The following is a 13,628-nucleotide window of genomic DNA, read 5'->3' as shown; positions in this document are numbered from 1 at the left end:
AAACACAGTAGATGAGACCAACAAACACACTACATGAGACCAACAAACACAGTAGATGAGACCAACAAACACAGTACATGAGACCAACAAACACAGTACATGAGACCAACAAACACGACCAACAAACACACTACATGAGACCAACAAACACAGTAGATGAGACCAACAAACACAGTACATGAGACCAACAAACACACTACATGAGACCAACAAACACAGTACATGAGACCAACAAACACACTACATGAGACCAACAAACACAGTACATAAGACCAACAAACACAGAACATGAGACCAACAAACACAGTACATGAGACCAACAAACACAGTACATGAGACCAACAAACACAGTACATGAGACCAACAAACACACTACATGAGACCAACAAACACAGTACATGAGACCAACAAACACAGTACATGAGACCAACAAACACAGTACATGAGACCAACAAACACACTACATGAGACCAACAAACACAGTACATGAGACCAAAACACAGTACATGAGACCAACAAACACACTACATGAGACCAACAAACACAGTACATGAGACCAACAAACACAGTACATGAGACCAACAATCACAGTAGATGAGACCAACAAACACACTACATGAGACCAACAAACACACTACATGAGACCAACAAACACAGTACATGAGACCAACAAACACAGTACATGAGACCAACAAACACACTACATGAGACCAACAAACACAGTACATGAGACCAACAAACACAGAACATGAGACCAACAAACACAGTACATGAGACCAACAAACACACTACATGAGACCAACAAACACACTACATGAGACCAACAAACACAGTAGATGAGACCAACAAACACAGTAGATGAGACCAACAAACACAGTACATGAGACCAACAAACACAGTACATGAGACCAACAAACACAGTACATGAGACCAACAAACACAGTACATGAGACCAACAAACACACTACATGAGACCAACAAACACACTACATGAGACCAACAAACACAGTAGATGAGACCAACAAACACAGTACATGAGACCAAAACACAGTACATGAGACCAACAAACACACTACATGAGACCAACAAACACACTACATGAGACCAACAAACACAGTAGATGAGACCAACAAACACAGTAGATGAGACCAACAAACACAGTACATGAGACCAACAAACACACTACATGAGACCAACAAACACAGTACATGAGACCAACAAACACACTACATGAGACCAACAAACACACTACATGAGACCAACAAACACACTACATGAGACCAACAAACACACTACATGAGACCAACAAACACACTACATGAGACCAACAAACACACTACATGAGACCAACAAACACAGTACATGAGACAAACAAACACAGTACATGAGACCAACAAACACAGTACATGAGACCAACAAACACAGTACATGAGACCAACAAACACACTACATGAGACCAACAAACACACTACATGAGACCAACACACCTGAACACACTACATGAGACCAACAAACACAGTACATGAGACCAAAACACAGTACATGAGACCAACAAACACAGTACATGAGACCAACAAACACAGAACATGAGACCAACAAACACACTACATGAGACCAACAAACACAGTACATGAGACCAACAAACACACTACATGAGACCAACAAACACACTACATGAGACCAACAAACACAGAACATGAGACCAACAAACACAGTAGATGAGACCAACAAACACAGTACATGAGACCAACAAACACACTACATGAGACCAAAACACAGTACATGAGACCAACAAACACAGTACATGAGACCAACAAACACAGTAGATGAGACCAACAAACACAGTACATGAGACCAACAAACACAGTACATGAGACCAACAAACACAGTACATGAGACCAACAAACACAGTAGATGAGACCAACAAACACAGTACATGAGACCAACAAACACACTACATGAGACCAACAAACACACTACATGAGACCAAAACACAGTACATGAGACCAACAAACACAGTACATGAGACCAACAAACACACTACATGAGACCAACAAACACACTACATGAGACCAACAAACACAGTACATGAGACCAACAAACACACTACATGAGACCAACAAACACAGTACATGAGACCAACAAACACAGTACATGAGACCAACAAACACACTACATGAGACCAAAACACAGTACATGAGACCAACAAACACAGTACATGAGACCAACAAACACACTACATGAGACCAACAAACACAGTACATGAGACCAACAAACACACTACATGAGACCAACAAACACACTACATGAGACCAACAAACACAGTACATGAGACCAACAAACACAGTACATGAGACCAACAAACACAGTACATGAGACCAACAAACACAGAACATGAGACCAACAAACACAGTACATGAGACCAACAAACACAGTACATGAGACCAACAAACACACTACATGAGACCAACAAACACACTACATGAGACCAACAAACACAGTACATGAGACCAACAAACACAGTAGATGAGACCAACAAACACACTACATGAGACCAACAAACACAGTACATGAGACCAACAAACACAGTACATGAGACCAACAAACACAGTACATGAGACCAACAAACACACTACATGAGACCAACAAACACACTACATGAGACCAACAAACACAGTACATGAGACCAACAAACACACTACATGAGACCAACAAACACAGAACATGAGACCAACAAACACAGTACATGAGACCAACAAACACAGTACATGAGACCAACAAACACACTACATGAGACCAACAAACACAGTAGATGAGACCAACAAACACAGTACATGAGACCAACAAACACACTACATGAGACCAACAAACACACTACATGAGACCAACAAACACAGTAGATGAGACCAACAAACACAGTAGATGAGACCAACAAACACAGTACATGAGACCAAAACACAGTACATGAGACCAACAAACACACTACATGAGACCAACAAACACAGAACATGAGACCAACAAACACAGTACATGAGACCAACAAACACAGTAGATGAGACCAACAAACACAGTACATGAGACCAACAAACACAGAACATGAGACCAACAAACACACTACATGAGACCAACAAACACACTACATGAGACCAACAAACACAGTACATGAGACCAACAAACACAGTACATGAGACCAACAAACACACTACATGAGACCAACAAACACAGTACATGAGACCAACAAACACAGTACATGAGACCAACAAACACAGTAGATGAGACCAACAAACACAGTAGATGAGACCAACAAACACAGTACATGAGACCAACAAACACAGTACATGAGACCAACAAACACAGTACATGAGACCAACAAACACAGTACATGAGACCAACAAACACAGTACATGAGACCAACAAACACAGTACATGAGACCAACAAACACAGTACATGAGACCAACAAACACAGTACATGAGACCAACAAACACAGTACATGAGACCAACAAACACAGTACATGAGACCAACAAACACACTACATGAGACCAACAAACACACTACATGAGACCAACAAACACAGTACATGAGACCAACAAACACAGTACATGAGACCAACAAACACAGTACATGAGACCAACAAACACACTACATGAGACCAACAAACACACTACATGAGACCAACAAACACACTACATGAGACCAACAAACACAGTACATGAGACCAACAAACACACTACATGAGACCAACAAACACAGTACATGAGACCAACAAACACACTACATGAGACCAACAAACACAGTACATGAGACCAACAAACACAGTACATGAGACCAACAAACACAGAACATGAGACCAACAAACACAGTACATGAGACCAACAAACACAGTACATGAGACCAACAAACACACTACATGAGACCAACAAACACACTACATGAGACCAACAAACACACTACATGAGACCAACAAACACAGTACATGAGACCAACAAACACACTACATGAGACCAACAAACACACTACATGAGACCAACAAACACACTACATGAGACCAACAAACACACTACATGAGACCAACAAACACACTACATGAGACCAACAAACACAGTACATGAGACCAACAAACACAGTACATGAGACCAACAAACACAGTACATGAGACCAACAAACACAGTACATGAGACCAACAAACACACTACATGAGACCAACAAACACAGTACATGAGACCAACAAACACAGTAGATGAGACCAACAAACACAGAACATGAGACCAACAAACACAACACACCTGAACATCAGACCAAAACACAACACACCTGAACATGAGACCAACATACCTGCACATTCCCTATCACTGACAGCCCCCACTCTATATGTGTATGTGTAAGAAGGACAGGAACTACAGACTTGAGTGTTGGAGAGTTGTCCATATGTCCCCAGGGGACACGGGACACAGTTCCCATTGGATGTGTAGGTGCCAGGTGGACACACCACTGGAGAAATCAAATGGAATGCACATCAGCTTCAGACTTGACTCATTCAAGCATTCTCTAGACATTACTGATTCAAATATTACTCTTATACTCACAGCAATAGCCAACATCACCAACAGAGACAAGTTTTTTGGACACATCCTCACAGTAGTAGCCATTGTAGTTGATTTGAGTTTTTTGATAGGTGATAGGGGCACAGGAACTTGGCTTGTATTCACGCAGGTCCCCCACGACAGCAGCATATTTATTAGGGTCTTCAAATGCCAACTCGACAAGGTCAGCACAAGCTCTGTAAGATCCGTTGGTGACCTTATCAAAGGTCAACATGTACTGGACAGATACCTGGCAAGGTGAAAACTCAAGAGGCTATCATAGGTTTAGTCAATGTCATAGGTTTAGTCAATGTCATAGGTTTAGTCAATGTCATAGGTTTAGTCAATGTCATAGGTTTAGTCAATGTCATAGGTTTAGTCAATGTCATAGGTTTAGTCAATGCCAAAGGTTTATTCAATGTCATAGGTTTATTCAATGTCATAGGTTTATTCAATGTCATAGTTTTAGTCAATATCATAGGTTTAGTCAATGTCATAGGTTTAGTCAATGTCATAGGTTTAGTCAATGTCATAGGTTTATTCAATGTCATAGGTTTAGTCAATGTCATAGGTTTAGTCAATGTCATAGGTTTAGTCAATGTCATAGGTTTAGTCAATGTCATAGGTTTAGTCAATGTCATAGGTTTAGTCAATGTCATAGGTTTAGTCAATGCCAAAGGTTTATTCAATGTCATAGGTTTAGTCAATGCCAAAGGTTTATTCAATGTCATAGGTTTATTCAATGTCATAGGTTTATTCAATGTCATAGTTTTAGTCAATATCATAGGTTTAGTCAATGTCATAGGTTTATTCAATGTCATAGGTTTATTCACATGTCATACGTTTATTCAATGGTCATAGGTTTATTCAATGTCTCAAATTACACAGGCTTTTTCATTGATTGTTAGAATTTTTATAATTCAAAAGTTATACCTCGAGGAAAGGCTAAGAAAATTTATGGTCACATTATGGCCACAGTTAACAAATAATTTTGGGATTTTACAGTAATGACCAAGTTTGGTCACATTTCATTATGGCCACAGTTAACAAATAAATTTGGGATTTTACAGTAATGACCAAGTTTGGTCACATTATGGCCACAGTTAGCAAATAATTTTACAGTAATGACCAAATTTACTGTGCCAGTAACCATGATGACCTAATTTGTGGCTGAAATAAACAAACTAATTTTATACATGTCGAATGTTCTAAAAACTAGGATTATGTATTTAAACTAAAAAATCTTACAAAAGCTAGAATTATGTATTTCAACTGAATTTTTTTACAAAAACTAGAATTATGTATTTAAACTGAAACAATCTAACAAAAACTAGAATTATGTATTTAAACTGAAACAATCTTACAAAAACTAGAATTATGTATTTAAACTGAATTTTTTTTTACAAAAACTAGAATGATGTATTTAAACTGAATTTTTTTTACAAAAACTAGAATTATGTATTTAAACTGAAACAATCTTATTTTATACTTGTCGAATGTTCTAAATACTAGGATTATGTATTTAAACTAACAAATCTCACAAAAACTAGAATTATGTATTTAAACTGAAAATTTTACAAAAACTAGAATTATGTATTTAAACTGAAACAATCTAACAAAAACTAGAATTATGTATTTAAACTGAAACAATCTTACAAAAACTAGAATTATGTATTTAAACTGAATTTTTTTTTACAAAAACTAGAATTATGTATTTAAACTGAATTTTTTTTACAAAAACTAGAATTATGTATTTAAACTGAAACAATTTTACAAAAACAAGAATTATGTATTTAAACTGAAACAATCTTACAAAAACTAGAATTATGTATTTAAACTGAAACAATCTTACAAAAACTAGAATTATGTATTTAAACTGAAACAATCTTACAAAAACTAGAATTATGTATTTAAACTGAATTTTTTTAAAACAAAAACTAGAATTATGTATTTAAACTGAATTTTTTTTTTACAAAAACTAGAATTATGTATTTAAACTGAAACAATCTTACAAAAACTAGAATTATGTATTTAAACTGAAACAATTTTACAAAAACTAGAATTATGTATTTAAACTGAAACAATCTTACAAAAACTAGAATTATGTATTTAAACTGAAACAATTTTACAAAAACTAGAATTATGTATTTAAACTGAAACAATCTTACAAAAACTAGAATTTTGTATTTAAACTGAATTTTTTTTACAAAAACTAGAATAATGTATTTACACTGAAATTTTTACAAAAACTAGAATTATGTATTTAAACTGAAACAATCTTACAAAAACTAGAATTATGTATTTAAACTGAAACAATCTTACAAAAACTGGAATTATGTATTTAAACTGAAATTTTTACAAAAACTAGAATTATGTATATAAACTGAAACAATCTTCCAAAACTAGAATTATGTATTTAAACTGAAACAATCTTACAAAAACTAGAATTATGTATTTAAACTGAATTTTTTTTACAAAAACTAGAATTATGTATTTAAACTGAATTTTTTTTACAAAAACTAGAATTATGTATTTAAACTGAAACAATTTTACAAAAACTAGAATTATGTATTTAAACTGAAACAATCTTACAAAAACTAGAATTATGTATTTAAACTGAAACAATCTTACAAAAACTAGAATTATGTATTTAAACTGAATTTTTTTTTTACAAAAACTAGAATTATGTATTTAAACTGAAACAATCTTACAAAAACTAGAATTATGTATTTAAACTGAATTTTTTTTTTTTTACAAAAACTAGAATTATGTATTTAAACTGATTTTTTTTTTTTTTACAAAAACTAGAATTATGTATTTAAACTGAATTTTTTTTTTTACAAAAACTAGAATTATGTATTTAAACTGAAACAATCTTACAAAAACTAGAATTATGTATTTAAACTGAATTTTTTTTACAAAAACTAGAATTATGTATTTTAACTGAAACAATCTTACAAAAACTAGAATTATGTATTTAAACTGAAATTTTTTTTTTACAAAAACTAGAGTTATGTATTTAAACTGAAATTTTTACAAAAACTAGAATTATGTATTTAAACTGAAACAATCTTACAAAAACTAGAATTATGTATTTAAACTGAATTTTTTTTGCAAAAACTAGAATTATGTATTTAAACTGAATTTTTTTTACAAAAACTAGAATTATGTATTTAAACTGAATTTTTTTTACAAAAACTAGAATTATGTATTTAAACTGAAACAATTTTACAAAAACTAGAATTATGTATTTAAACTGAAACAATCTTACAAAAACTAGAATTATGTATTTAAACTGAATTTTTTTTAAACAAAAACTAGAATTATGTATTTAAACTGAATTTTTTTTTACAAAAACTAGAATTATGTATTTAAACTAAAACAATCTTACAAAAACTAGAATTATGTATTTAAACTGAATTTTTTTTTTTTTACAAAAACTAGAATTATGTATTTAAACTGAATTTTTTTTTTTACAAAAACTAGAATTATGTATTTAAACTGAAACAATCTTACAAAAACTAGAATTATGTATTTAAACTGAATTTTTTTTACAAAAACTAGAATTATGTATTGTAACTGAAACAATCTTACAAAAACTAGAATTATGTATTTAAATTGAAATTTTTTTTTACAAAAACTAGAGTTATGTATTTAAGCTGAATTTTTTTTTACAAAAACTAGAATTATATATTTAAACTGAAATTTTTACAAAAACTAGAATTATGTATTTAAACTGAATTTTTTTTGCAAAAACTAGAATTATGTATTTAAACTGAATTTTTTTAAAACAAAAACTAGAATTATGTATTTAAACTGAATTTTTTTTTACAAAAACTAGAATTATGTATTTAAACTGAAACAATCTTACAAAAACTAGAATTATGTATTTAAACTGAATTTTTTTTTTTTACAAAAACTAGAATTATGTATTTTAACTGAAACAATCTTACAAAAACTAGAATTATGTATTTAAACTGAATTTTTTTTTTACAAAAACTAGAATTATGTATTTAAACTGAAACAATCTTACAAAAACTAGAATTATGTATTTAAACTGAATTTTTTTTACAAAAACTAGAATTATGTATTTTAACTGAAACAATCTTACAAAAACTAGAATTATGTATTTAAACTGAAATTTTTTTTTACAAAAACTAGAGTTATGTATTTAAGCTGAATTTTTTTTTACAAAAACTAGAATTATATATTTAAACTGAAATTTTTACAAAAACTAGAATTATGTATTTAAACTGAAACAATCTTACAAAAACTAGAATTATGTATTTAAACTGAGTTTTTTTTGCAAAAAACTAGAATTATGTATTTAAACTGAATTTTTTTTACAAAAACTAGAATTATGTATTTAAACTGATTTTTTTTTACAAAAACTAGAATTATGTATTTAAACTGAAACAATTTTACAAAAACTAGAATTATGTATTTAAACTGAAACAATCTTACAAAAACTAGAATTATGTATTTAAACTGAATTTTTTTTAAACAAAAACTAGAATTATGTATTTAAACTGAATTTTTTTTTTACAAAAACTAGAATTATGTATTTAAACTGAAACAATCTTACAAAAACTAGAATTATGTATTTAAACTGAATTTTTTTTTTTTTACAAAAACTAGAATTATGTATTTAAACTGAATTTTTTTTTTTTACAAAAACTAGAATTATGTATTTAAACTGAAACAATCTTACAAAAACTAGAATTATGTATTTAAACTGAATTTTTTTAACAAAAACTAGAATTATGTATTTTAACTGAAACAATCTTACAAAAACTAGAATTATGTATTTAAACTGAAATTTTTTTTTACAAAAACTAGAGTTATGTATTTAAGCTGAATTTTTTTTTACAAAAACTAGAATTATATATTTAAACTGAAATTTTTACAAAAACTAGAATTATGTATTTAAACTGAAACAATCTTACAAAAACTAGAATTATGTATTTAAACTGAATTTTTTTTGCAAAACTAGAATTATGTATTTAAACTGAATTTTTTTTACAAAAACTAGAATTATGTATTTAAACTGAATTTTTTTTTACAAAAACTAGAATTATGTATTTAAACTGAAACAATTTTACAAAAACTAGAATTATGTATTTAAACTGAAACAATCTTACAAAAACTAGAATTATGTATTTAAACTGAATTTTTTTAAAACAAAAACTAGAATTATGTATTTAAACTGAATTTTTTTTTTACAAAAACTAGAATTATGTATTTAAACTGAAACAATCTTACAAAAACTAGAATTATGTATTTAAACTGAATTTTTTTTTTTACAAAAACTAGAATTATGTATTTAAACTGAATTTTTTTTTTTACAAAAACTAGAATTATGTATTTAAACTGAAACAATTTTGCAAAAACTAGTATTATGTATTTAAACTGAAACAATCTTACAAAAACTAGAATTATGTATTTAAACTGAATTTTTTTACAAAAACTAGAATTATGTATTTTAACTGAAACAATCTTACAAAAACTAGAATTATGTATTTAAACTGAAATTTTTTTTTACAAAAACTAGAGTTATGTATTTAAGCTGAATTTTTTTTTACAAAAACTAGAATTATATATTTAAACTGAAATTTTTACAAAAACTAGAATTATGTATTTAAACTGAAACAATCTTACAAAAACTAGAATTATGTATTTAAACTGAATTTTTTTTGCAAAAACTAGAATTATGTATTTAAACTGAATTTTTTTTTACAAAAACTAGAATTATGTATTTAAACTGAATTTTTTTTTTTACAAAAACTAGAATTATGTATTTAAACTGAATTTTTTTTTTACAAAAACTAGAATTATGTATTTAAACTGAATTTTTTTTTTTACAAAAACTAGAATTATGTATTTAAACTGAAACAATCTTACAAAAACTAGAATTATGTATTTATACTGAATTTTTTTTTACAAAAACTAGAATTATGTATTTAAACTGAATTTTTTTTACAAAAACTAGAATTATGTATTTAAACTGAATTTTTTTTACAAAAACTAGAATTATGTATTTAAACTGAAACAATCTTACTGTTTTCAGAGTAGAGTTGATTTCCAGGGACTTTAAGGTCATTTTTCCAGTGAGCTGAAAAAAATCACATAGGACAGTTGGCCTTTTTTCGTTGTTCATCTGTTGCAGAGTATTATTTATAATGGTTCCATAGCCGGTCTTACAGCTGTCCGTCACATTTCCCACGTAGGTATAGTTTACAATCATGTGATAACCTCCTTCAATCAAATCTTTTGCTGCAACAAAAAGTGGACCACATGACGTGTACAACCAATCAAAACTTTTGCTGCAGCAAAAAGTGGACCACATGACATGTACAGCCAATCAAATCTTTTGCCTCAACAAAAAGTGGACCACATGATGTGTACAACCAATCAAATCTTTTGCTGCAACAAAAAGTGGACCACATGACGTGTACAACCAATCAAATCTTTAGCAGGAACATGTTGTAGAATTAGAAACTAACTCCCCCCCCCCCCCAACTAGCACAATCTTTATGTGAATGTGTGTGTGTGTGTGCACATATGTCTGTGTGTTACAAATATTCTACTTCAATTTGAGATAGGCTAAACCTTAAGACACATTTTTAGTTCTTGTTATTGTAAACTCATATAAAAGTAGTAAAATGGTTTATGAATCTCATTATCATGAGGGGACAAATATTTAGGATAGGAGAGAAGGAGGTAAAATTTGTCAATGTCCAAAAAATTCCTGCAAAATAGCCAAAGTCCAATCAACTGCATCAAATTAACCTGACTGTCACAGACTGTATTATTATGTATCTTTATTATATTGTGTTTTGCATGAATGAAGAGTACCTGGCTAGCGGAAGGACTGTCTGAGCGATCGTCTTGTGTTTTTCCGTGTTTTGGGTGAGATCGCTCATTGACGTAAGGGGAGAGAAAGTAGTGAATAAAAGGGAGAGCGAAAGGTGAACGGGTGTTGTGTGCTAGGACTTGGGACTGGAACGATGGCAGTGAATGTAAGATGTCTCCATGACTTGGAGTCGTGATTATTATTTGTACCTATATCAGTTGATCTTCAAATATGGATGTACCACGGATTTATCTGTACATAGTGTAAATAAAGTTGTCATTTGAAGTTGCCACTGTTGCTCGTGTTCCTGTATGAAAGCTAACCCACAACAACAAAGAATTCATGTTGTTACATATGGTGTCAGAAGTGGAGGCAATAAAGTGATGTTGCTACATTGTATTACTGTTACTTATGATGTCACAAGTGGTTGAAGAATTGGTGCTACATATGTCAGAAATGGAGATATTACAGTCTGTGGTCTTCCACTGTTTACCAAGTACGTCAAGTTCTTGAAAGTCATCTATCTACATTCAAGTCAGAAGGGTTGCTGTAGTCAAGTCAGACGTTTTGTACAAGTCAAGTCATCAACGTGATAATTTTTATCACCTTATTTCGATATTGTCTCACCAATGTCGAGTAAATATCGTCTGTGTATTTTTTCTGTTTGGATTTAGCCGATCAAGTCTTAGTGTTTCTTTTCTACTGTTTGGATTTAGCTGTTCCAGTTTTTTCTATATGGATTAGCTGTTCAAGTTTTTCTACTGTTTGGATTTAGCAGATCAAGTTTATTTTTGTAACTGTTCCTAAACTGTTCCTAAAGATGTCTTATCTAAAACTGGACAAATTTCTACTCTGTAACAGGCTACTAGAACTATTTTGAATTTTTTCAACTTTTTGGAATCAACAAAGTGAACTATTTTTGGACGTATATATGTACTATGAACTTTTCTTGGATTACCAGATGTCTGTAATCAACTAAAACAAGCCAGAAACCAAGAAAGGGTATTGTAAATTAATTAACATTTACCTATTGTTAACTAATGAATTTATATTTTATGTCATAAATAGAAAATATATCAAAATGTTATGTTTTGAAGAATATCTAGCACTAGCGAGGGCGCAAGGCATTAAGAAGATGAAGAAGCAGATAGCCTGGGCAAACACTCGATTTGACAGAGACATAGAAAAAGCATTAGAAGCATGGGACGAAGAAAATGAACAACCCAGACTAGCTCATGGAAAAGTAATAAGAGAATTAGATGGTGAGACAGAAATAGTGCGTAATAGATCAACAGCTATTACAGACATGCAAAAAGAAGAAGAAATGTCAGATGGAGATAAAGTAGAAGAGACTGTACAACTAAAAGGAAAGCGAAAAAAAAAGAAACAGAAAACAGAGAGCAGATAAAAGGGCTGAAACTTTGGAAAAACAAGTTGGCCTACATGAACTAGAATATAAACAAGAACTATTAGAAATGAAAGCTATAACAGACACAAATGAACCAAAATTAGAAAGTGAACAGACAGAATTTAAAGCAGAACTTGAAGAAGTAAATATTGGCAACCTTTGGAATGAAGAACAGAGTAACATAGTCCAGGAAGAATTGAAACCCAAGGATAAAACAGAGGTTGAACTTAATAATGATTTAAAGGTGACAGATACATTAGAATGTTTTAAGATTGACTCTTTATTGACTCAAACGCAGGTACACCAGAATATTATTGAAAGTTGTATCGTAAGTCCATCAGAGAATGGCAGTCAACAAGAAACAAGTCCATCAGAGAATGGCAGTCAACAAGAAATAAGTCCATCAGAGAATAGTAATCAAAATGATTTAATAAGCCCATCAGTGAATGGCAGTGATGATTTAATAAGTCCATCGAAGAATGGCAGGAATCATGATAAACTAATGATGATTAATGAATCAGTGAACTTAATAAGCCACAATGAAGAGAACGTACCTATTGAAGATTTACTTCGAAAATTGGAGTCAAACTATAAAGAAGATATACTAGAACTCAAGAATAAATTTAACAAAGAAATGGAGAAATTAACACAGAAATTTATGTGTGAATTAGAATCAATAAAGAAGCACAAGGAAGTTAAGAAAGATGAAACAGTAACTAGAAACTATAATGTCATTAATGCACAGAATGAAAGTGAAAGAAATTTAGCAAACTATGAATACAGT

General features: G+C 30.8%; 1 protein-coding gene across 3 annotated transcripts in view; it reads right to left on the bottom strand.

Annotated features, from left to right (window-relative positions):
• Positions 1-13,628, bottom strand: part of LOC131939664 (uncharacterized) — a gene marked incomplete at its 3' end in the record, with an annotated part of 114,014 nt that overhangs the window by 37,784 nt on the left and 62,602 nt on the right. For all 3 annotated transcript variants that reach the window (XM_059298124.1, XM_059298123.1, XM_059298125.1), the window contains 3 exon segments: positions 4,336-4,491; positions 4,587-4,833; positions 10,642-10,856. In XM_059298124.1, the coding sequence (XP_059154107.1) occupies positions 4,336-4,491; positions 4,587-4,833; positions 10,642-10,856 (618 nt within the window).

This window comes from Physella acuta, unplaced genomic scaffold (genome assembly GCF_028476545.2).
Source record: "Physella acuta isolate Inbredline_101_S28 unplaced genomic scaffold, ASM2847654v3 ptg000288l, whole genome shotgun sequence".
NCBI lineage: Eukaryota > Metazoa > Mollusca > Gastropoda > Physidae > Physella > Physella acuta.
This window is presented reverse-complemented; position numbering and strand designations above follow the sequence as displayed.